A 26,929-nucleotide genomic window follows, 5' to 3' on the forward strand; every position below is an offset into this window, starting at 1 on the left:
TCTCAAAATTCGCCCCACTCCTTGCAGTAATAATACCTTGCGCTTTGTATCCTTTGGCAAAAGGCGCGTTATAAATACGGTTATAAATTATTTATATCACAATCCACATAGCTTATGCAAAATTGCGATATATTACTGACTGTGTATCAATTGCCTTTGCGTAGACTACTGAAGTAAATGGAGTTCAAAGTCATTTTTTTAGTTTCAAGAGTTCTGTAAAACTGAGTTGTCCTACATTTTGATATAAAAACGTTGATAGTTTTGGCATTGTTAATATAGATGTTGAAGAGTTCTACCTGCTATAATAGTATTAAGGATTATGCCAAAATCCAATAGCTTCCACAAACTTATGCAAATATGTTTAGCAATGAGAGCTTTTCTAAGCCAATCAAACATGCTAAAACCAAAAAGCTTCTGGGATCCGCCCCCTTTTTGGAAGTCGTTCACACGTTTTCATAATTGTGACGTTATTGTATCACGGGATCGAGCACCAGTGGACGTGTTTGGGCTCGATAAACCAGGTTTGTTCGGGTTCCCTGAACAGCTAGCCAACAACGACACAATAACATGCTACAATTGAATTGGTACCAGACTAATTTTGTATGTTGTTGTTCTGTGGTTTAAATGCCTGAAGCTGGCGGAGGCTAGCTAGACCGTTTAAATTTCCAGTCAAAAGTTTGAAAACTAAGCATGGCTGATGTGCAAAATGAAGAGATGGAGAGAGCGCTTACCTCCGTTTGTGATGCTAACATTATCTGCGACATTGCTGGTCTCTCCATGGAGGAAGGAACGGACGAAGCTGCTCTAATACAGCTAGTCAAGGATTATTTCACATTTGACGGCCTCGAAAGTTCAGACGATGATGATGACGAGAGTTGGGAAGAAGAGGCAACCGAAGCTCCGGGTTTTATAGGATCACCCTTGAAAACCAAATCACCCAGAAAAACCAAATCACCCAGGAAACCCAGAACACCCCGAGCTTCTGGAGCGAGTGTCTTTCTCAATTTTGTTTCAAGTCTAGATGAGGATGAAGTTGACTGTGACGACGAACCACCCGTTTCAACCAACGAGCTTCAGCGTGTGCAACATCTACTGGGGGACATGGTCGCCGATGATCGCGCCGTGGAGCAGGGGAGAGCTCGGGACTTCAACTGTGAATGTTCGACCTTTAAAGGAAAGCCTTGTATCAAGCAGTTCACCGTCGAGGAGGTGTGCAGCATTCGTTTGGACATGCAGGGGTTGACAGAAGGTATTTAAAGTCACAGTTCTAGGAATGTAGTAGGAGTGCCCAGTCTCAGTCTTGCTCTTTAGTTACCAATGTAGAAAACAATAATAACTATATTTCCACATATTGCGCTTACAAAGCCCCACTCAGATGACTTAATCACTAAAAGTAAAACATGAAATTTATTAGTTGCGATAACGTAACCCTCCTCCCGACGGCGGCAGGAGGGTAACGTTATCGCAACTAGAAATTGAAACTGCTCTGCCATGACAACTCACTAACTTTTGCACTTTTACTTTACTTTATTTTCCACATTTTGACAATACATAGAGACAAAATAAAAGAAGAGATGGTTTTATTAAGCCCTAGGCTTTTAAACTAACCATATAATATTTTAACCCTATTTTCACAGGCTAGTTAATGGTGAAAAAATAGCAACACTTTATCAAACTTTGACCTACTACTACTATAATATTAATAGTGGTGGTAAAACAAAGGACCCCATCAATTGGAGTAAAACATAATGTTTTGAAGTTTTAGCTTTTTCCCCCAATGATAAGATTTACTGTGCTCGATACTTCATTTGTATGCAGATCTATTTTTAAACTTCTCTACAATATGTGAAAGCTCTTGAAAAGCTTAATTATTGGCTCATGTTTGTTCAGGAGAAAAAGATCTGCTACTTTTGGGGATGTTCCATGCTTCGATGAACATGAGTGAAATGGTCTCCTACCAAGTTAAAGCTCGCACAAGAACCCGCAGTATCCACACTGTCAGAAGTATGAGGGTTTGTTCAAAGACCTTCCGTTTCCTTCATGTGTGAGTACATTTAATTTTGTGATATTTACTAACAAAGAATTTGCTCGGCTATTGTGAGGTGAAACTTTTGTACAGTATGTTTCATCTACATGTAAACAAACAAAAGTATAATATAAAATAAGATTAATAATAATTGTCTTCTTTTCTTTAAAGGCACCTGACAACATTGGTAATTACTCAAAGTAACTATTAGCATAAAACCTTACGTGGTAACGAGTAACGGAGAGCTGTTGATAGAATAAAACATTGTGAGAAACAGTTCCCTCTAAGGTAGCGTAGTTTTTGAGAACGTGCCGGCAGCACTCTACCAACTGAGCTAATATCTAGTCCAGTGTTGCAATCTCTTTATTTAGTCAATATCTTTGTTTGGGGTGCCAGTCAGTGAACCATTAACTGCTGAGTAGCCAGGGACCACACCCAAGTTTAGGATTCAACTTGGGAAGCGACAGCCAGGGGATCAACTTAATAGAGAGTGAGACTTTTTATATAAGATATCCACTAAATAAAAAGCTTGTGTTTTTTATTATTTCATACTGTTCTTTAGCGTGAGCAAGAACAAGGTAAGTGCTGTGCAAAAATGGTACAGGGAGCAAGGTCTTACTCCACGTCGTAAGAAGTCTGGAGGCCGAGTCGACTGTATCAGAACTTTAAGTTACGAGGATACTAAAAGAGTTTTTCAGTTCATCCAAAATTTTGCTGAGGAGCATGCACTTCTTCTTCCTGGTCGTGTTTCTGGGTACAAGAGATCGGATCTTTGTCTGCTACCATCAACCAACTCGAAAGCCAGCATCTGGAGGAACTACTACAAGCCAGCTATGGAAACAACAGGTGGGTGTCAATGTTAAAGGCATGGCCGTCGATTTCACCAAACTGGTCCTAACTTAGGATTAATCTTAGGACTCAGGACTTAGGTCAAGTTCCGTATCCATAGATGTTAGGAAGTATTTTACCAAATCCAAAGATTCGAGATAGGATTAATTCTAGCGTTTTCTGAAATCGGCTTCTGGACATGTTTGTTAATTTCTCAGAGACCAGTATTCTCACTCCAACATGCATAAAACAGGCATGAGAATCTTCCGAATTTTTCCTGAATTCAGGATTTTTCACTTCAAAATATGTGGTCTCCGAGTTCAATGTGAATTTGAAATAAAAATGGGGGGGGGGGGGGGGGTAGGTCCAGGTGGTGTAAGGTCAAACTGTGGATTAGTACAAATATTTTATTTTCACCTGATAAACTAAGTGTTTGTGGCACTTGATAGAAAGGACATCAATTGTTTGTCGGATGCGGAGAAAGCGAACGGCTGGATGCGTCCACACATGCGTGCATTAAAATACGTTCAAAGTGTTTCTCGATCCGATTCTGATACCCTGCTAAATGTTGACGTCAAGGGAATATGCATGTGTTGAGAATTTTGTCACAAAGTAAATGTACTGTACATGTACAGCGATTGATCTCAACTAAATTCTCACTATGTTCCGTAGACTGTGAAAAACAGTCCGACTTGTGTTGTGTGTGTGTGGTGCGTGCGGTGTATGCATCTTAATGCTCACGCTGAACATAGAAAGGACTAAATGTACAGTCTATCTGCACTGGTGTGTTAACAGAGTTTGTTCCTGAGTTAGCTGCAAAATTGACATTCGGTGCCGTGCATGTTTACAACGTGAAGCCGCTAGGATTTCAAGGAAATTGACGAGAAGATAATGAATAAACAAAATAAATGGAACTGGAATTGGTGTTGGTTCTATCTTTCTCCATGGTTCTCCAGAGCAGTATTTATTCGGCGATGGTTTTGCGTTTTTGTTGAGCGATGAGCAGGGTTAAAGTTATTTGGTCATCGAAGTTGCAAGAGAAAAAACACACTTGTTGCACAAATTTGTGTGCTTTCAGATGCCTGAAATACCTCTTTCTCAAAAACTACGTTACTTCATCAGAGGGCGCCGTTTCTCACAGTTCTCCATTGCTCATTACCAAGTTAGTGTTATGCTAACAATGATTTGTTTATTAACCCATTGTAGTGTCCAGTGCCTTTTTAGGAATGACGGTACATGATAACAGTAATGTTAACAGACAACAAAATGATCATAAAAAAAACTTTACAATTCAGAATACTTTTTAAAGGTGTTTCTGCTAACAGCCAAACAACTATTGTTAATGTTATGTTTTTTTTAGGTGTTCGGCCAACAGCTAACGGCTAACAGTTGAAAAACTATTGTTATTAGGTGTTCGGCTAACAGCAGAAAAACTAATATTGTTATTGTTCTGGTTTTTTTTCTCATTAAATATGAAACTTTTATACAGAAATATTCAAAGGGATGTTATCTACTATCGTCATTACATCGTATAAATCTGTGAACTTAAGACGATTTTTACCCCCTACCAATTCTGTAAATTTAGTGAACAGTATAGCCACATTTAAAAAACACCAAAGAAAATGAATACATCTTGGTCTAGTCAAGAGAAGTTGGATCTACGCCCCTTAAAGGGAAGGTACACATTTGGTAATAGTCAAAACCCATGTCTTCCCACTTAACATAAGCATAAAATAACAAGCCTGTGAAAATTTGACCTAAATTGGTCATCGAAGTTGCGAGAAAATGATGTACAAATTTGTGTGCTTTCAGATAGGAATAAAAGACTTCTGGCTAGATTTTAGTGAGAAATTACCTCTTTGTCTAAATCTATGCTACTTCAGAGGAAGTCGTTTCCCACATTGTTTTTACTATCAACAGCTCTCCAATGCTCATTACCAAGTCAGTTTTTAAGTTAATATTTGTTTTGAGTAATTACCAAATGTGTACCTTTCCTTTGTAGGGGTGTGATAAAGCGCCGTGTAAGATCGAGTATTGTTATTATTAATCATTCGGACGTGATTGGAAATTGGGCTTCCTGATAAATAGACAGCCTCTTCCCCAAGTGTTAATTTGGATTCAATGTAGTATTATACAAATTGAAACTGTATTTTTAACATACTAATTTTTAAGAGGTTTGTTTGAACAGAATCGAAAAGATAAATTTAATTTCATAGATAAATTCAACTATAGTCTTGGTTTGAGTTGTTTGATCGTTTTAAACGCGCGAGACTTGATGTTTGTCTCATCACTATACATACAGTTTATCCAAAAAAAAAGAAAGTCTAATCATAAAAAATGCTGATATTTACAGCACATACAATAATACAATACAATAGCAGGGCTGTATGCTTCGTTTTTGAAAGGGCAAGGACACTAAGGCATTTTCTTTTTGGCAAAGGGCACCCTATGAGGAAATTGTAAGTTTCTACTGGAGCATTTCAAGGGCACCAAGGCAATGACAAGGGGCAACGGAGGCAATTGCCTCCGTTGCCTCCGTGAAGTATCAGGCCTGCAATAGTACAACCAATTTCAAAGCCTACAATTATATATCATGTTTATATTTCAGATTTGCGCTTAAACGATTTTCAATAGAGTGAGTGGTGACTGTTATATCACCCATAAATGTAATAACCACCATGCAAATGTAATAAAATCAACCATGTTATGGTAATCTGAGTCACATTCTGAAATTATAAAATACATTGTTACAATTTAAAACACATTGCAGACGTAAGGTCTGGTCGGTTTTTAATTAGTGTAAAACAAACTAAGTAAACTTTAGTGTTATAGTTAATCACCTTCTCATTATACAAAACAAAAACCCCAAGACAAACACAATTGTTAACGTACTTTTAGGCCCATTTAAACGTTTCCAAATGATGAGTAATTTTTTAATATGTACATGTATGATTGTATTTCTCTATCATAACCCTTGAATTTGATATTTACATTAGTAGCTACCTTCCCCTAACTTTAAAACGTGTGATCTTAACCTTATACAACAATCAACATCAACACCAACGACAAAATTGACATCAAAACAAGTAGCAGTGGTGTGCGGGTAAACGAAGTTGACAACTACAAGTACCTGGGTGCCCCTTGTGAGAGACAGCAAAGGGGAAACTATCAAAAGAATAGGCATGGTCGGCGTGTAACAAAATGAATGCTGTATGGAAATCGAGCCTCAACAAAAAGAGCAAACTAACGAATCAATTATATTGTGTGGCTCGAATACATGGACAGTCACAAGGGAACTTGATGAGAAACTGGATGGGTGCTATACAAAACTCCTTCGGAAATGCTTCAACGTTCACTGGAGTCAACACATGACAAATACAGAACTGAATGGTAAGAAACCAAAACTATCCACCAAAATACAACAGCATCGTCTGAGACTAGCAGGGCATTCATGCAGAAGCACCAAAGAACCTGTCTCTCAACTTATCAACTGGTCACCAAAACATGGAAGGAGAAACGGGGGAAGACAAAGGCTCAGCTATACAGATGTAGTTGCTAGGGACATCGGGGTGCTTCCAGCTGATCTTCCCAACCTAATAAGAGATAGACAGGGGTGGGCAACCCTCAACATGATTCCAACCTCGGTCGACTAGAGAGAGCGAGAGAGAGAGATGTACTGCTAACGCATTATACTGGACAATACTGTAAACCAATAAAAGAGACTTAAACAAACGTCGACCTCTAGTCTTAGAGATAACACAATGAAACATTGATGAGGCAATGATTTTTGTTTTATCCCCATGAGAGGGCGACTATTCCAGTGACGTCTACATGTGCACAATGACTAAATGTCTGAATTGGCGACTACGCCTACGGCTGGATCACAATGTCCTTTCCTTAGCAACGCAGCCGTAGCTGTAGACCCTAAATTTGAATACGCCCTTATTTAGGCACTGGACACGTTTGGTTATAACACCAGTATTCTCACTTGGTGTTTCTCAACATAATGCAAACAAACTTGTGGAAGTTTGGGCTCAATTGGTCATCAAAGTTGCAAGAAATTAGTGAAAGAAAAGGCACCCTTGTTGCACAACTTTGTGTGTTTTCAGATGCATTAGAAAAGGATTCAGCGGAAGCCTTTATTTATTTTATTGAAGACAAACTCAAAAACTGCGTTTAATTCAACAGCTCTCTATTACTCGTTACCAAGTCAGTTTATGCTCACAATAGGGTCCAGTGCCTTTAAAGGGAAGGTACACGTTTGGTAATTACTCAGAACAAATATTAACTCAAATAATGACTTGGTACCAAGCATTGGAGAGCTGTTGATAGTTTAAAACATTGTGGGAAACGACTCCCTCTGAAGTAACGTAGTTTTTGAGAAAGAGATAATTTCTCACTAAAATATTAAAAGACTTCTAGCTAGAAGTCTTTTATTCCTATCTGAAAGCACTCAAATTCGTCCAACAAGGGTGTTTTTTCTTTCATCATTTTCTAGAAACTTCAATGACCAATTGAGCCCAAATTTTCACAGGCTTGTTATTTTATTCTTGTGATGGGATACACCAAGTGAGAACACTGGTCTTTGACAATTACCAAACGTGTAAAGTGCCTTTAATTAGGCTTAGCAGGATTGTTTTTTTCCTTGATTGGAAAAAGAGCCCATATCATCAATACGGTAATGGTAAAACCAGCGAGAGCAATGAGTAAAACAACTACGACATTGATCTGTTTTGATTCTTGAGCACACACGGGCAGATTGGAAGACCATTGACCATCACCCTGACACCAGAGTGAGGCAGACCCTTGTTGGGTAAACCCTCCGTCACAGGTGACCCTAAGGGTGGAATTCTCCAAGTAAACCGACCCATGTATTTTCCCATTCTCTACTTTCCCCGGAAATCCACAACTGACAATTTTAATGGAGGACATCTGTATAGTCTCTAAGGTACCGGTTACCAGGAGTGTTTCGTTGGCTAATGACAGGCTACCAGTCGTCATGGCATCGAAAATGCATTCAAATGACTCCCCACAGAGGTCCTTGATTTCTTGACTGATGAGGTTTGGATCAGGAGAGACGAGATTTGGGGAGAATTCAGGGAATAGGTACGTTTTGTATTCGTAAGGGGAAATGTAGGTAAAAATGGAGTCTTCCTCTGTTACTAACCACTCCAACCCTAATTCATGAACCTCATACAGCGCTGCATTAGTGTTTAATGAAGAGCCATTCAGAAATTGTAAATCATCATCCGGGTCTTCATTCATATTGCCCAACAGACCTTTAACCTGACCTTTGAACTTTGTGTCCAGTTGAGCAATAAAAGACATCACTTCTGGTTTGACATAAACGATGACAGCAACACCAGATTTCAAAGCGATTTTGATCTCTGATAGATCTCGATTGAAGCTGATTCGAAGGCCTTTGTGGTGTTGAACTGGAATCGGGCTGGAATCCTGGAGTATCGTTTCACCATCTACAAGGATCATGGTCTGGTTCATGTTAGACCTTTGCACCTGCACCTTAGCGGAATCGTTGGTCTGAATGACGACTGCAGTGTACACTGATGCATTGGTATCTCGGTAGACTTCCATACGGGCTTGGAAGGTCAGGTTATGAAGAGTCGATGATGCCATCAGGAACTCTCCAGCTCCGTTGAAGGTGAACCTCTTCCCGTCAAGACTCGTGATATGAGGGTCTCCCGTACCTCCAGCAGGCCGAGGAGGGACGTACTCAGAGCAGTCATCTGATGGTCGTTTGTCATAATACGCCTCACAGTTGTTGGACAGTTTGCAGCATCCGAGCCAGGGCAGGACGTCATACCATTGATGGAACCAGAAATGATCGCCAGGTGCATATCTATCGGCTGTTCCTCCTCCAGGGGAGCCGACCAGGATGTCTCCGTTATCATCATAGCAACACTGCTGACCTGAACCTGTTGACGAGGATGTGGTCGACCTATAGCATGTCTCAGCCCCGGGATGGAAAAAGGAATTCAAGAAGTTTGCTTCCACAAAGTTTAGAGAATTTACATTTGCTTGATTTGAAGTACATGGGCATGGATTTAAGCCAGAAGCAACATTATTCAACTGACGATTGAAAACTGAACATGGGACATTCAAAATTGAATTGATTACGTGCGTTACCCCAGAATAGATTCTTCGAGCGTAAACATTGTCCCTTCGACGCCGCTGGTTGTATTGAGTGATATAAAACGCTACAAGAGAAGGGTCGTTACTTGCGGGATTGATGAATGTTTTTAAGTCCTGGCCAGGAATAAATAGAGTGCCATTGTTGACAACATTACTTTTTACAGCAACTCCTTCCATTAGAACTGGAAACCCATCAGTGTTGTATCTTGAAACTCGTACCATCACAGTGACGTGGGAAACGTCATCCCCGACTAATGTTTGATCCCAGGAAATGTAGATCGGATCAGCTGAGTTGAGATCAATGACACGGCTACCGGCTTCTTGGTTCATCTGCTGGACAGTAACAAGTGGTGGAAGGTCTTCTTCAGATGGAACATAGACGACACCAGAGTATGGGAAAGTGCTACCACCATCAAGGGACACATAGACTGCTGTCAGACCATTCTTGTAGAAGGTAGGGGTAATGCATTCTAGAGTATAGCTGCCGGTTCGAACACCATCAACCTCAACATCTCCAACACCTGTAGAGAATTTGCATTTTCGAACAATATTAACCTCGTTACTGTCTTGGGTGCACGGTACAGTGATACTGAACCTTTCTCCACCAAGCTCCCTCAGGAAGTATGGTGTGAAACTCAGATGCTGCTCGTTACTATCCAGGGACAAACCTGCAGCGTAACCATATGTCTCGGCTCTCTCGTAACCATATACAATAACAGACACTGGTGAAGACTGACTGTCTACATAGTAAACGCCTTCCCCTTTAGGTACTTGGATAGTAATTGAGATGTAGTCAGTTCCAGGAACGTCGTGCTCATCTACAGGTAGTATGCCGTTAGTAACGCTGACTGGGGCGTTGTTCAGAGAGACAGTTTGACGCGCATCTCTTTTCACGACTATGGTAATGAAATTAAAGTAACCCTCTGAACGATCACCTCCAGAATAAGGAGGTGTCGTAAACCCAAACCTAGACCCAAACTGCTCCACAGCCGGTACTTGAATCAGGGAAGGATCGACAGTATTGCCGTTAATGGTCGCTAATTGCTGCATCATCAGAATCGGCTTGGTTGAGGTTACTAGACCAGATCCAGTTAGAAATCCTTCCCATGAGTCTCCTGCACTGAATGTTAGAGGCTCAAGGCCCGGGATTGAAACATTCGTTCCTGGAAAGTAGGAAACAATGTAGTATTGGTTGCTGTCCGTTGATAGGGATGCGGTGTAAATGTGCTTCTGCCCCCAACTCTTAACGGGTACCAGCTGCTCCGTTAGCGTATCGCATGCAGAGCCAGGGTTTCTTTCACATTCGCTGCCACTGAATACTGCAACTGGTTTGTCAGCTTGAATGATGCTCCCGGTCAAGTCATCCTCGCTTCGGATCTGCACGGCTTCTTGGTAACTCAGCGTAAAACTCAGAATGTCACCTCGGCTGTATGGCCTTCCTTCAAATGTTGCAGGTCCTTGCATTGTCACTTGAACTTGGGTGGAGTCTGTGTCAGTTCCAATGATGGCAAAATGTCCAGGACGGGTAACTGTTGGCGTTACCACTACGTACTGCATACCAAGATTGTTTGTTGGAATACCGAGAAAGGCGTCCGTTGAAAAGTCCTGGTACATTAAACCGTATGCAGAGACCTCGTTTGTCGCAAATATATCGATGGTTTTGAAGCTTCTTTCAGTGTCAGTCATTGTCAGTTCTACAGGCACTCTCACTTGTTTAAATCCACTTTGATCTACATCAAAGGTTTCTGAGAAGGGCTGGCCACCAACTTGATGCTTACTGCTTATTGTTACCCTTGTGGTTTGCTGATTGTTGAATGCAACCACTAAAATGAACAGCTCTCTACTTGGTGTATACTTGTCCTCGATGTTATCAGTAAAGCCAATGATGAAATGTTCACCTCTAGATATCCCACTGCAACCTGGCGCAATTGGTGTGAGTTGACTTTGAGCTTGGCCTTGTAAGAGTGCAAGTATGGTGATCAACCACACACAACGACTCATCACACTCTCCATTTTGTAAACTAAACAGAAAATATAAAGATATTAAAGCATCAGTATACAGGGAAAAAAACCTTCATTTTAGTCTAGACCAGATTTCCAAAAAGGGCTCTATAGTTAAGGAAGTGAGCGGCATTTTTGAGTAAAAGTTGGTAACATACCTGATTTAACTAATTTGGGGGTGCTGAATCCGAAAATGGTGGATACCAAGGCTAATTTTGAGTCCTTCACCCTGAAAAATCAAATTTAAAACAATACAGAAAACCTAGCAGACGACGGACTTCTCACGTGAAAAATAGTCAGGTTCTGCTGTGGTTCCATATTGATGTTGTCAGGATACCATACAGGGCAGGTACCCGGGTGCTGGTCAGGTATCCGTAACAAACTTTTGATTGTACTGGATAGATATACAACCAAATTGCACTTTCAGAGGGACCAACAGGTGCTTTCAATGTCAATTTGAAAGTATTTGAGTTGGTGTTTTTTCTAATAAAGAGTTATTTATTATTTGAACATAATTTCTCTGTTGTTAAAAGCACAAATCGTTGGTTATTTTCTCTTATAATGTAGGCCTACACTACTTAAACAGGTAGGCCTACCAGGTGTAGTCTAGACTCAACAATGATACAGAAAATTGTATTGTATATCAACTTTTCAGTGCTCCCTGTTTTTGAATAGGTTAGCTTTTAGTGTTCACACTCATGGCTTACAATTATCTTACCCAAAAAATGATTTTAGAGGATTTTAAAGTAACTCATTTTTTGATTACAAATCTCCCCCGTTTTAGAAAGTATTCTCCACAGTTGACAAACCAATCTAACTGTTGTAGGCTAACAATTGAAAAAATAAATTCCAGTTTGTTTGTTTGTTTGTTTGTTTGTTTGTTTGTTTGTTTGTTTGTTTGTTGGCAGTATAACGCATTGTTAGTCGTGTTTGTACACACACGGACAAATTTCACACAAGAAGACGATAGTAAGATTCCGAAACAAAGGACAACAAAATATGTATCCCCTCCATTGATAAAAACAATCCACCCCTCTCTTTTCAGCTGGGTGTGAGAAACAAGGAAAAAACAAATATCTCTTTATTCATTATTACCGCTCAATCCACAAGTATAGACTCCTACTTTATTTTTGTATGTCAGCTAGGACGGTTCCCAGCAATGAATCATTCATCAAAGGTGTGCGTATCTTCGATATTAGCAATCATAGTTTGGAGTATAAACTGTGGCAAATTGTTTTGGTAAACAAAAAAGCAGACTTCTTTGCAATTTGATAGTATATGATTTTCGATTTAGATGATTCTGTACATAAGTGGATGCTGGAAAGGATGACATACACTGAAAAGAAGATGCCTCCTTGCACCAAGCTGTTGTATGTGTTTCCGTGTTGTCTAGTACTACAAGGATACCTTCTCCGGTATACTTCTATCATAACATAACATAAAATCAGGTTAGTTTTAGGAAAAACACTATTGGATTTTGGGAAATATCAGCTTGAATGGAATGCTTTGATGCGTCGATTCCATAGAGGCATTTTTGTAATGTCATGTAACTGTATCTCCCCAAAGGAAATTTACATGTTTACAAAATTATATGTTTGCTCATCAGTTTCCTGAATGATAGTCCATCTGCATGATGATTTGTGTTTTTTCGCAAGTCATTATTCAATCGAATTGCAATGTGTTGTGTTCTATTAATTTTGGTATTTTCTTTTATAGAAATGTCTCTGTAAGGACAGGGATGGGAGCCAAAATATTACAAAACATTTGTTTAAAATTTATATACACTAGCAGCATCCCGCTAGATGAGGAGGATTCTAGTATATATACAATGTTGTGAAAGGTAATGTGGGGTAAGGGAGGTATTCTTACAGGTAATAATCTTTTTGTAGGATTGGATTAGAAATTGTATTTATAATCGGTATTGAATATTGTCATTTATTGTCTTTTGATTTGGGAAGGGTATACTTGGCAATGATGGTACTTGGCATGATATGTAGGGTTTTACGTGATATTTTAGTGTTGATCCAGCGGGCCTATACGCATTATCCGTATAAAATGTGGATTATTTTTCGCCTCTTTGCTTTTGTCATTGTATTAATTGTTTTCACTGCACTGAGTATTTCTCCTCTAAGATGACTGTAAGGGTAATTACTTAGTCGACTAAAAATATAGCACGTACACTGCTATAATGACACACTTATTTGATTGTGTTTAGCACATTGGGTATAATTCCAATACATATTAGTCAAGTATTTGTCAAAGAGCCAATCAGACAATATAACACGATGAATTTGGAATCAGCAGTGGTATTTGGTTCCCTCCTTAACAAATCCATAGTCACCGATAGCCGCGGATTTACTCGATTAAAGGCTCGCAAGAGTCTCTGCATGGTCTCCCCCTCAATAATAATATAGCAGAGAAGATATCCGACTAAAAAGGCTTGTATGAAAGTAGTACCCTCTTTTAAAAAACAAACTCATAATCACAGCAACTAATTAATAGCCGGCAGAGTTATCTGACTGAAAAGGAAAAAGTTCTGGTAAACAGATTAAAAAAAAAAAAACGTGCCAGTTGGTATGGATGGCTCGAAACACTTTTACTACAAAGTCAATTTCTACTGAAAAAAAAATACATTTAATGATTGGTTGCTGTAATATGGTGAATGCTGTTTCCAATAACGTTTAAACGATTTAAGAATCTTAGGCCCCATTCATCGTGCTTTATCGAGCGTACGTCCACAACACATACAAAGTTGTTGGAGCACCAAATAAAGCGAGTTTTCGGAACATGCTGTGCAACAGATACCCAATCTACTGTTTTTACCACCGCTTTTGGGAAGGAACAGAGCGTCGGCCTAATTAATTTTTAGTTTATTCTCATATCAATTAATTGTCATTGTAAACTTTCTGGTCAACATGAAGCCCAGCGTGAAGTTCCCTGATAGAACATCCAATTTTATAAGTTATCATATCTCTGAGAACATCCAATTTTATATGTTATCATATCTCTGGAACCCTATACAAACTACATAGAAACTGTAATTTTATTGGTCTTTATTAACTACTCCTACATCCTCTCACTTTTCACTTTTAGAAAACAGTTGCCTTGTTGTTTTGAGGGTTTGTACGTCCAAATTGGTTGTATAAGGAAAAACTCCTAAAAATGTACCCGATTCAGCCGCACATGGGTTTTGTTGACAAAACCTGGCGGCCGATTGCTTAGAACAAAACGGATTTGGCAAATGCACATCATGAGTCCTGACCAAACTGCTTTAAGTTTTGAACTGCTCAGAACTTTGATCAATGGAATGTTCGTTTCCTGCTCCAAAACAGCCGTTGATGTTTCACAAAGTTTGTAACTCTGAAAACATACTATTCTTAAACAGTAATTTCATGTACTCTTTTAGGTTTAACTGGCAAAACTTATATGAAAAGAATCAGTAATGTATACACTTTCGTCTTGTGAACAATTTGTTCTATATAAGATAAGTGTCACATAGTTTACAAATAGCAAAATAGCGTTTTGCATCATTGTTGAAAATGTTGCAATTTCTGAGTGTATAAGTTCTGCAGTGTGTGTGGGGATGACATGTACATGTTTACTGTACCAACAATGGAACAGGGTTAAATGGAACAAATAAAGTTATTAGCAACAGTTGGTTGCTGTTTGATGCATTTAAAAAATGCTGAAAAGTTAGGTAGGCCTACATGAGTGACTTATTTTGAATAAACACATCTGTAACAGACGCATGTATTTTTGTTTCTCGTAAAGCCTTAATATTTTTTATTTAACACGCGAATTTACCCCCCCCCCCTTCCCCCCTGTACAAAATGGAATAAACCAGTCTGTACCATTTAGAGGTGCATGCACCCACGGAGCAATAAACTGCACCCTGCGAAACATCAATGAGTCACTCTGGAATGTTAATGGAAGTTTGAGGTCGCCACCCACTTCAAACCTTAACAGAAATGCCAAGTCCAGAGGCCAGCTTTGCGTGAGATTTTTCAAAGCTCAACACCACCATCCCCCCCCCCCTGTGCATGTGAGCGTGAGACAGAGCCCAAATGCGTGAGTCTCACGCCTAATGCGTGAGACTTGGTAGGTCTGCCTTAAGAGATGGCTGTGTGTGCAGCCTACGGCTTCCCCCTTCGACCAACAGGTCGCCCATATCAAAACCAGACAACCACACATGTAAGGAGATATCGCTCATTACCAGCCAATCAGACGACTCATAAAAGGGAGTTCGGTTCAGGGTTTTGTAAACTTGCAACTCGACGTCTGAAACGACACAACTGTGTTGAATTCCACAAGGATGCCATGCCACTGGACCTTCTAATTTCAATCCAAGATGGCGCGGGTTACGGCTTTAATAGTATAGATTGGGTTATTTATTGGACATAATATTAAGTGACATCAAACTGAAACAAACTGAAAAATATTGCTTGATTTTCGCACTCTAAGTATCTTGAACTATTCTGACAAAAAAAAGCTGACATACAAAAATAAAGTAGGAGTCTATACTTGTGGATTGAGCGGTAATAATAGATAAAGAGATATTTGTTAGCTGTTCCGACCTACCGTCGGAACAGGTATTGTTTTCGTCGAGATTTTTATTATTTTTATTATTATTATTATTCTTTGTTTCCGCCTAAAACCCCATAGCGTTTGTACAGCGTTTTTGTTCAGGCCCCTACTCCTAAAGTATGAGGATAAAATAGTTAAATCATATATCAAATTGAAGCTTAGAACATAAGCTTTACTCTAACAAAAAAGTGTAAAAATTCTTCATTAATTAACCACGTGGTCTTCATTTGAATTTTTTAATTTGTAATTTTGATGCAGTCACTTTCATGTTATTGTGAAACACTCTCTTTGGTAATACAACACAGTATGTACCTCAATGAGTTGTTGACTTCTTGAGAGGAATCTATACTATTTTGTTTTCTACCCGCGTTCTGGACACATTACTCTGTACACGCACAAAGTACGGAGGTTGGGGATTTTCGTTAGAACGGGCGTTAAATTTGTCCTTGTTTTTCTAACCGCGTTCTGGACCAATTACTCTGTGCATGGTTTTCGTTAAAACGAATGTGGGTAATTAGATAGGGGTTTTTGACAACATCGACGTCGTCGTCAAAAACCCCCTTAAGGCAATCTAATACTACATTTCAACCCTACTTAATAGTTAAAGGCGTTAGCAGTTCATATTTAGTGACAATGTTCGCAAAATCATGACACGAGAATTATTTCGCCGGATCATAATCCCCTCTGTTGAAATACATACATGTAAACCCTCGATTATTGTATTGGCCCTCATAGCCTAGTGGTCATCAGTCGCGCTTTCTTCACTGATACATGCGAGTTCGAATCTGCGCACGGGAAACATATTTTTTTTAGCCCCCAAAACTAAAAAAATATTTCTTTTTGTAATATTTAGGTTAGATTCTTATCTTTATATCGATAGGATTGCCTTTTCTTTTTCTCAAATGTTAGCCCAACATAACCTGTGTGCATGCATGACACGATGATGTTTAAAAACACAGTAAGCGAAAAATGGTAATCATAAGCGCAGAGTTTGGTGGTTAAGAGTACTGTGAAATCAACTTGTACTAGATCAAACATCAAACCACCGACCCCCAAAAAAATTAAAAATCGTAATTATTTAACCACGTGACCCATATTTGCATATTTAATTGTACAAGGGGACAAAGTTGTTGGAACTTCCTGTTGATGCTGACATCATGAGAACATCAGCATAAGTATTGGAATTGCACTACCTATTGAACCACTTGGAGTGTTCAAGGAGTCCAACATGTCAGTCTAGAGTCCAACGCTGATTGTAAAAATCAATTCAGGCATCATCTTCAATTTAATTCTATGCAACAAGCAAACTTGGAAATTTTCTGATTTTATTTCAAAGGGTAACATAAATGGCTGTTAGCAAACGGTTTCCAACAAAAACTACATGGTGTACGTGCACAATACTCTTACTGGCCTCAAGCATTTACCTCTAGATAATAAATCAAGCATTCAGTTCAAAATGATAAAAGTTTGTTATCGCCACATTATTCAGCGCACCATGAATCATACACAGCTACTATTCACAAGAAAATTTATGTGTGGAGGGTAACAGTGGGACATTTTGTTTCGTCCATTATTTTAGTTTAACGTAGTTTATGACCATGAATATTAGGAATATTGTTGGAAATGTAATACTAGTTAACAAAACGTATACAAGTAAAATCCTTTCAACAAAAGAAATCCTACTTTCGGGATGTCAACCACCCGAGATAAGTTATCACAGGAAGACGACATCCTAATTTTAGGATGTCGACTTCCCGAGATAAATTATCACAGCAAGACGACATCCTACTTTTGGGATATCGACATTCGGAGATAAATTATCACAGGAAGACGACATTCTTCTTTTAGAATGTCGACTTCCCGAGATAAATTATCACAGGAAGATGACAACTGACGTTTAGGATGTTGACATACCGAGATAAATTATCACAGCAAGACGACATCCTACTTTTAGGATGTCGACATCCCGAGATAAATTATCACAGGAAGACATCCTAATTTTAGGATGTCGACTTCCCGAGATAAATTATCACAGCAAGACGACATCCTACTTTTGGGATATCGACATTCCGAGATAAATTATCACAGGAAGACGACATTCTTCTTTTAGAATGTCGACTTCCCGAGATAAATTATCACAGGAAGATGACAACTGACGTTTAGGATGTTGACATACCAAGATAAATTATCACAGCAAGACGACATCCTACTTTTAGGATGTCGACATCCCGAGATAAATTATCACAGGAAGACGACATCCTACTTTTAGGATGTCGACATTCCGAGATAAATTATCACAGGAAGACGACATTCTTCTTTAAGAATGTCGACTGTTTGTAGTTATAAGACTCCTTGGGGATAGGAGACAAATTTGGAAAAACCGTGACCTCAATTTGACCTCTACTTCCGGGTCAACCGGAAGTGGGACCATATCTCAAGAACTACTCAAAACAACCGATTTTCAATTTGTTTTCACTTACAGACTCCTTGACATTAATATTGACTGTGAAAACTCGTGACCCCATGTTGGCCTCTACGTCCGGGTGAACCGGAAGAGGGACCATACGCCAAGTACTATACAACCGATTTTCAATCCTGTTTGTTCAGTTTTATCCTCCTAAGGCATTAAAAATAAACTTTGAAAATCCATGACTCCAAGTTGACCTCTACTTCCGGGTCAACCAGAAGTGGCACCATATCTCAAGAACTACACAACCGATTTTCTAACTTTTTTTCAGTTACAGACTCCTTGGGCGTTAGAGATTAGCCTTAGGTTACCGTGACCCCATGAAGTGGCACTGTAACTCAAGACACTGTACAGTATTTTTCAAACATTCAGTTATAGACTCCTTGGTATTGTTAACACATAATCAAAGCAAAAGAACACGGAACAGCTTTGTGTTTGTTCACAAACACCTAATGTCTAGTTTTTTCCTTGTTTTTCACACCCAGTTGAAAAGAGAGGGGTGGATTGTTTTATCAATGGGGGGGAGAATACATATTTTGTTGTCCTTTGTTTCTGAATCTTACTATCGTCTTCTTGAGTGAAATTTGTCCGTGTGTGTACAAACACGACTAACAATGCGTTAAACTGCCAACAAACAAACAAACTGGATTTTTTTCAATTGTTAGCCTACAACAGTTAGATTGGTTTGTAAACTGTGGAGAATACTTTTTAAAACGAGGGAGAATTGTAATCAAAAAATTAGTTACTTTAAAATCCTTTAAAATAATTTTTGTTTTGACTGGTAAGATAATTTCAAGCCATGAAGTATCATTGTCTAGACTACACCTGGTAGGCCTACCTGTGTAGTGTAGGCCTACATTATAAGAGAAAATAATCAATGGTTTGTGCTTTTAACAACAGAGAAATTATGTTCAAATAATAAATAACTCTTTATTAGAAAAAAACACTAACTCAAATACTTTCAAAATGACATTGAAAGCACCTGTTGGTCCCTCTGAAAGTGCAATTTGATTGCAGATCTATCCAGTACACTCAAAAATTTGTAACGGATACCTGACCTGTACCTGACCCGTATGGTATCCTGACAACATCAATATGAAACCACAGCAGAACCTGACTAATTTTCACGCGAGAAGTCCGTCGTCTGCTAGGTTTTCTGTATTGTTTTAAATTTGGTTTTCAGGGACAAGGACTAAAAATTAGCCTTGGTATCCATCATTTTCGGATTCAGCACCCCCAAATTAGTTGAATCAGGTAATTTACCAACTTTTACTCAAAAATGCCGCTCGAAGTTGGGTTTTTTGAAATCTGGTCTAGACTATTTTGCCACAACCAATTCTCTAAGCATTTTGCCGAGTCTTTTTAAAAGTGTGTACGGAAATGATCCATGCACTTTGTGGAATGTGTTATGAAAGGGCAGCGTACTGCTTGAGTTACTTAGAGGAAAAACGTTTCACACTCGCAAAACTCCGGTGTCAGATTTTACCCGGTTCTGGGTTTCACATGGGTTTGACCCATTTCTGGATCAACGTGACCCTGAATCTGTGTCATAATGTCTTAGATATGGGTCAAACAGGCCCAGTATCCATAGTTCAAATCCTAAAACAGTTACCGGATCAGCCTGAACCAAAACTGGGTCAAGCTCTAGGATCAGGACCCATGATCCGGATCAATGCTGACCCTGGGGTCGATTTCACTTAGATGTCCTTTAGGATATATCAAAAAAAGGTTAGTCCTAAGTTCAGACGATGAACTCCTCCTAACTCGAGAGAAGATTGCGATACTGTATGTCCACTCTGTTTGTTTATCTGTTTTTGTTTCATTGTTTTGTTTTGTCTTTTGTATTTTGTTTCGCTTGTTCTTTATTGTTTACTTAAGTCTATTTTTGTGTATGTTTAAGGCATTCCGTTTATAAGCTTCGGCTTCCTGGGTAATGCCTCCACGTATTAGTCTTATTTTATCTATTTTTTTGATTACCCTTTGTGGAAATAAATGTTTGTTGAATTGAATTGAATTGAATCTTCATTAAGAGTTTAATATAACAAATTTATGAGGAAAATATGAACCTTTAGTTAGTATAAATGACTAAAATTAAATGTTTTTCATCCTTACTAATTCTGTTTAACAGTTGAAACTTTACACAATTCTGACTTGTCAACGGATTTGTCCAATGACATGGATGAACCAAACAAGTGGTCTATCATAAATCTAATTGTCACAGAGTTGAGCCACAATATTTCACCTAAAACTTGATCATGAGCAGGGCCCTTTATCATGGCTTGACTTGTCATGAACTCTGTGCTACTGACAAGCAGGGGGCACAGGCGAGCAAGTCTTCAACAAATATTATTTTCACCCCATAACATTACTTTTACATTTAAATTCTATTATGCACTTGTTCCCTATAATTTTGTTTGACCATGGAATTCTAACAATAACATAGAAAATCTCAAAATAGCATGGCCTTTGAGTTTCACCACATGTAAAAGAAGTCTTCCTTGTCTTTGACAAATCTTTTAGCCAAAACTGCTCCAGCCTATTTATTTTCTTAAAATAAGGGAATGAAGTGTAGCGACAAGGTCTTAAACGACTGTTTAACACCGGCAGGGTTGTGGCCGTGTGACTAAGCACAGTCTTGACCCTGCAAGGTTTTAAACTGTCGTTTAAGAATTGTGACAAAATGTAACAAATTTGCTTGTGCATACACGCTTTGTGGAGGGATCATGTACCGTACTTGCATACACAAACGACTCATAGGAGTTGTTCTTAGTATGTAACATTGTGAGAAAAGACTCCCTCTGAAGTAAGGTACCTTTTAAGAAAGAGGTAATTTCTCACCAAATTATTTTAATCTGAGAAAGACTTCAGTCTTGGAGAAAGACTTCAGTCTTGAAGTCATGAAATTGTGTGCAACAAGGTTTTTTTCTGTCACTATTTTCTTGCAACTTCGATGACCAACTAAGCCCAAATTTAAACAGATTTTTTATTTATGCATAATGCTTGGATATACACCAAGTGTCTTTGACAAAATACCAAACATGTCCTCAAAGAGCTAGGACTAGTCCGAACTTAGGACTAGTCTTATGAGATATTAAAAACTTAAGGCTATAGTCTTAATTTATTGTGAAATCCAGCCCAGTTTTTTTCTTTAATGTATTTACCAAGTAGGTTGTAAACAGTGAAATAACCAGATCAATTAAAGACACTGGACACTATTGGTAATTGTCAAAGACCAGTCTTCTCACTTCCTTGGTGTACCACAAAGTATGCATAAAATAACAAACCTGTGAAAATTTGAGCTCAATTGGTCGTCGAAGTTGCGAGATAATAATGAAAGATAAAACATCATTGTCACGTGAAGTTGTGTGCTTGCAGATCATAATTCTAAGCCTGATGATGTCTCAAAATCAAATTCCTGAAAAATTACTTCTTTCTTGAAAACTACGTTATTTCAGAGGGAGCCGTTTCTCACAATATTTTATACTATCAACCTCTCCCCATTACTCGTTACCAAGTAAGGTTTTATGCTAAACAATATTTTAGGTAATTACCAATAGTGTCCACTGCCTTCCTTTAAGTAATGTTACCTGATAGGATCACTTTTCACCGTATAGTGGGAGCTTGAACATGCACTGTTTCCAAGTGAAGTCTAAAGTGAGTTATGCCGACACCTTCCAAACATGGCCCCTCCCTTATGTATTTCAGGTCTTTTCAATCTGGTGATATTTATAGGTTTTTAATGTTACACGAACATGACAAAGGAATCTCATGAAAAGGTGTCATTGGGGCGTAGCGAGTAGCAAGTCTTAAGGGAAATACCCAAAATTTCACCCATTGCTCAATGTCAAGGTGAAGTCCCTTTTAATTGAAAAGTTATTGGCTAATCGCACACGATTTCACAATGTGCAAGCAGATTTTGATGGGAAAAAATTGTGCATAATGTTTTTCTTTTCTTAAAGGCACTGGACACTATTGGTAATTGCTCAAAATAATTGTTAGCATAAATACTTACTTGGGATGAATGAGCAATGGAGAGCTTTTGATGGTATAAAATATTGTGAGAAACTGATTCCTCTGAAGTAATGTACTTTTCGAGAAAGAAGTAATTTATCACTCATAAAACAAAATACTTCAGATGCAGCCTTTTATTAGGCATCTGAAAGCACACAAAGTAATGCAACAAGCGATTTTCTTTTATGTCATTTTTCTTTTGAAAATTTGATGACCATTGAGCCCAAACTTTCATCAAAGGTTTGTTATTTTATGCATAAAGTCTAGCCCAGATTTCAAAAAGGGTTCTTCATTTACATTTTCAATTAAAAGTTGGTAACCCAAAATCATGTTGTTTTGACAAGTTTTGCAATTTTTATCATTCATTACAAATCTTGAGAACAAAGCAAGGTGCAATATTTGTTTTTTACACCTGCCTTTTACTCCCGGAAACCGAACACCTAGAGTTTGTTCACAAACTCTCAATGTCTATAGTTTCTATTTATTTCACTTTTTGAGACATTTTGTAAAGAAAAGAATTTTCTTTTCCAAATATATATGGCCTTTGTTATTGAAGATGACTGGTTGGTGAAGCACATCTCTTTTGATAAACTGTTGTTAATCTTCCTTGCTGTTTTAGGCTTCAGAGCAGCAGCACTGGCCACCTTCAAGAAGCTCTGGAAACAACTCTGTCCACGGATTGTGTGTTGTCGACCAATGACTGACCTCTGCTGGGAGTGCCAGAAGAACAACAACCTCATCAACAGGACCGTCAACTGTGAAGAAGAAAAGAAGACCGCTACATTGCAGAGGCAGGAGGCCCACCTTCAACACGTCAAAGAAGAGCGCACTTTGTACAAGAAGCAGGTTGCTGATGCAAGAGTCGTCGTTGCGGATGGAAGCTTAAAATTAGGCCGAAACGACCCTTGCTCTAGGGAGTGCGTTATGCATTATTCGTTTGATTTTGCTCAACAGATTCACTACCCTTCAAATCCTCTCCAGCCCGGGCCTATGTACTTCGTGGATCTAAGAAAGTGTGGCATCTTCGGAGTCTGCTGCGAGGGAGTTCCTCAACAAGTGAACTACCTCATAGATGAAGGGATGACGTCGACGAAAGGGAGTAACGCTGTAATCAGCTACTTGCATCATTTCTTTGAAAATTATGGACTTGGCGAAGAACATCTCAGTCTGCACTGCGACAACTGTTCAGGACAGAACAAAAATAGGTACAAGAGAAAATGTTCGTTAACATTTCCTAATTTAAAATGTGGTCTTTATGCAGAACTCTTGAATCTTGAATTGTTATATACTCTCCTAAAAGCATTGCTGCTGTCCTGGAGAGGGTGCGTTACATTTCATTTAGTTTTTGCTCTATGCTTGTGCTGTCCATATTGTGCTTATCAGGGGCCGATTTCACAAAGATCTAAGATTGATCGTAACTGCAAATCAATCGTAGTTGCTAAATTTAAGTGTGATGTCACAGTACAAATCACTATGGTGATAATTAAAAAATGGCTTCGGATGAATTTTATTTCTTTGTGAAATCGGCCTAGATTATATGCTATTGTCAATTTGTCCTGAGAGAGATTGGAAGTGCCATCCCTCTTGGGGTGACCACAGCTTTTCCTACGCAGGCCCATCTCTCTGGAACAATCTTCCTCTTCTTCTTCGCCAAGGTTCATCTGCTAGTTCTTTCAAACAACTACTCAAAACTCATCTGTTCACTTCATAATTCTGTTTCATTGACCTGATAACCCTGGATCTCTACCTAAGTTAGTCAATTTATAGTGTCAAGGTTGTTTAGATATATTGTACTTTCAGTGGATCTCTGGAACCCTTGCATATTTACTGCAGCGACTGCAGCCGTTTGTAGCATTGTGCCACACCTCCAATGAAATGACATCTGGTTTGCTTTTTATGTTGTGAATGGCGCTATATTGTTATCCTATAGCAACATTCGGGGAATATTTACCAGATAGGTGGGTGGCACCGGGGGTTGAGAGGAGCTCAAATGAGGCACACAGCACACAGGATGATTTCAGTAACACGACTGGCGTGGCCAGGGCTTGCATGGTGCTTGGTGCACGCCCCGGTCACGCATGACTGGTTAATTGCTTAACCCCATCACGTGGTGCAATCGCACATTAAAACACAACGTTTTATTTTGATTGTAGATACATGCTTTTCTATCTTATGTGGAGGACTCTGCATGGACTTCACAAGGACATCTCACTCAACTTCATGGTGGCTGGTCACACCAAATTCAGTCCGGATTGGTGTTTTGGCCTTCTTAAGCAGAAATATCGCCGCACCCAAGTGTCAACCTTAGAAGATATAGCGCGCGTGACTGTCGAGAGTACAGCAACCCGTTTGAACATGGCTCAACTAGTTGGCAGCGAGTCACAGGAAGTCTTTGTCCCATCTTATGACTGGCAAACATTTCTTGGGGCGTACTTCAAGCCGATCGATGGTGATGTCGGCATCAAGAGTTTTCAGCATTTCCGGTAGGGTTTTCCATTTTTTCCTCTTTATATTATGTTTACCCATTTCTGTCTACGAAAGGCCATTGGATAAAGCAATAAAATTTCAAACCAACTAAAATCTTCTTAAAAGGGAACACCTGCTTCTTTTTATTTCTCGTCCTCTTTTTACTTCCTCTTCTAACTCTACTAAGATAGTGACTTTTTAAAACATTTAGCTGAAAAAAAACAGCGAGCAAGAACTCGGCAAGTAAAAATAACCAAAAAGTGCTACTTACTCAGAATTGAGAAAAAATAGTCTATAGTAATTTCTAACAACATTGAGTGTTGAAAATGTTTAAATTTGTTTTCTTTCTTTTTTTTCTTCTAAAGGTTTTCATGCGAGGAACCTGGTGTCGTGTATGCTTCAAAGAGACAGTCCGATGAAGAAAAGAAATTCAACCTCCTACGTTCACCCAATACTCTACCACCTGTAGAACTTCCAGAGGAGCTTACACCCCCAGGACTTGACGCAGAACGTCAGTGGTACTTATTTGATGAAGTTAGAGAGTTCTGCAGTGAGAAAGGAGCAGATATAACCTGCCCTAGGCCCACAGTCCCCAATCCTAAGAAGCTTGTTGCTGAAGAGAGTGACGTCGTCTTAGAGCAGAAAGTAAAACGACGAAAATAGCCAACTTAAATTTGCACTAAACTAGATTTAGTTTGTGCTTTTAATCCAGGATTTTAAGTTTTTATAAAACTAAAAAAAAACTTTAACGTGAAGGATACCTTGGGTTCTATGAACCCTCCATTTTTAAACTCTATACAAATGTAGCTGTATAAAAAGACAACTAACATATGAAAAATTCATCTCAAAATGTTGGTCGCATTTTTGAAATATTGCGAAAATCTGGAGCAAACATTTCAACGCAGGAAGAATAAACCCTAATTTAGGAATACACAACCAGATCAAAATTTTGGTCCATAAAACTGATATCTGAAAAACTGAATAATTTATTTTGTGCATGTTTCGAAATGATAAGACTCAAAAAAAGGCACACAGGTTATGCGCGGGCAAGTGCGCTGTGCATTGTTCAAGCGGTCTATTTTCACAGGTAACTCTCTTTTGATGAAAGCTCATCCACTTTCAGTACCAAAACTGATATATTTTTGCTTTGTACTATTGCTACTAATTTTAAAAGTGATTACCAATTTTATATACCTTTTCTTCAAGCAAAAAAATTTACTCATATTGCTCACTAAAATTAAATCCAAACTCATAAACTCATATACTCTGCCAAGTAGAAGTAAAAGCTTAGTCTAGCTTAATGATGCAGCTAAAGTTTTGTTAATTTTTGTTTGTGGTAATTTTGTCAGCGTAATAATTTAATTGTCTTGATGTTTTTGTTTCTTTAATTTCAAACAGTTTTAATCACTCGAACAGTATTAAAACTCTTCAGCCAATCTTCAGTAACTCAAATTTGTTCACAAACTAGTGTCGCTTACAAAAATTCTTCTACAAAAGGAAGGAGCTATCCTTAAGAGTTGAAAAATGTGGTCAACAAGAAACGATGGGACCGGTAAGTGAATTTTCACCTTAGTTTTTAAAAATCTTTTTCTGATGTTTTCAGGGCACAGAGGTCTGTTGGTTTAATTTGAATGTCTTACCATTCTGGTAACAGCATAATGACTACTAGGTTGTAAAACTATAGCACTGTTGCTATTTTCAGTATGAATGCCAGCTTAATGACAGTTTTCTGAGTTCCCTTGTTGGGAAGATCATCTCATCTTAAAACTAAATAAAATGTTTTTATTTTTTTATTATAACAATAAATGCAGCTGAAGAAAGAAATTGTAATTAATTTGTTAATTATTTTATTAATTGTACTTTAGTGAGTCTTTTTTGAACATTGTATCTTGTTATTAAAGGCAGTGGACACTATTGGTAATTTCTCAAAATAATTATTAGCATAAAACCTTACTTGGTGTCGAGTAATGGGGAGAGGTTGATGGTTTAAAATATTGTGAGAAACGGCTCCCTCTAAAGTGACATAGTTTTCCACGAGTTTGATTTCAAGAACTCAGATTTAGAATTTGAGGTCTCGAAATCAACCGTCTAAACGCACACAACTTTGTGTGACAAGGATCTTTTTTCTTTCATTATTATTTCGCAACTTCGACGACCAATATTGAGCTCAAATTTTCACAGGATTGTTATTTTATGCATATGTTGAGATTCACCAAATGGTCTTTGACAGTTACCAATAGTGTCCAGTGTCTTTAAGCAGTGAAGGCAATTTACAAGGAACATGTTCATGATTGAAGTTAACATTGAGAAACAAACTCAATTAAAAGAAATCCTTAATTTGGAGGGCTCGTTGAATACCCATGAATTATGATCATTACTCATTGCATTTAAAAAGA

General features: G+C 38.5%; 2 protein-coding genes across 4 annotated transcripts; one reads left to right on the top strand and one right to left on the bottom strand.

Moving 5' to 3' along the window:
- Nucleotides 1-1,697: 1,697 nt before the first annotated feature.
- LOC117292140 lies at nucleotides 1,698-26,498 on the top strand. 2 transcript variants are annotated; one of them, XM_033774068.1, is made up of 5 exons: nucleotides 1,698-2,044; nucleotides 2,589-2,872; nucleotides 22,687-23,272; nucleotides 24,221-24,550; nucleotides 24,899-26,498. In XM_033774068.1, the coding sequence occupies exons 1-5, from the start codon at nucleotides 1,917-1,919 to the stop codon at nucleotides 25,194-25,196; spliced, it is 1,626 nt and encodes a 541-aa protein (XP_033629959.1). In that variant the 5' UTR covers nucleotides 1,698-1,916; the 3' UTR covers nucleotides 25,197-26,498. The 2 variants fall into 2 exon arrangements, with proteins under 2 accessions (XP_033629959.1, XP_033629960.1); XM_033774069.1 differs by lacking the exons at nucleotides 1,698-2,044; nucleotides 2,589-2,872 and adding an exon at nucleotides 22,290-22,307.
- Nucleotides 7,400-21,938, bottom strand: LOC117292139 (sushi domain-containing protein 2-like). Of its 2 annotated transcripts, none has more exons than XM_033774065.1 (2): nucleotides 21,644-21,938; nucleotides 7,400-11,025 (listed from the first exon to the last, which is right to left on the bottom strand). In XM_033774065.1, exon 2 carries the CDS (start codon nucleotides 11,015-11,017, stop codon nucleotides 7,469-7,471), a length of 3,549 nt encoding a protein of 1,182 aa, XP_033629956.1. In that variant the 5' UTR covers nucleotides 11,018-11,025; nucleotides 21,644-21,938; the 3' UTR covers nucleotides 7,400-7,468. The 2 variants fall into 2 exon arrangements, with proteins under 2 accessions (XP_033629956.1, XP_033629958.1); XM_033774067.1 differs by having other exon boundaries at nucleotides 21,608-21,938.
- Nucleotides 26,499-26,929: the final 431 nt, after the last annotated feature.

Source organism: Asterias rubens, chromosome 7 (assembly GCF_902459465.1).
Source record: "Asterias rubens chromosome 7, eAstRub1.3, whole genome shotgun sequence".
Classification (NCBI taxonomy): Eukaryota; Metazoa; Echinodermata; class Asteroidea; order Forcipulatida; family Asteriidae; genus Asterias; species Asterias rubens.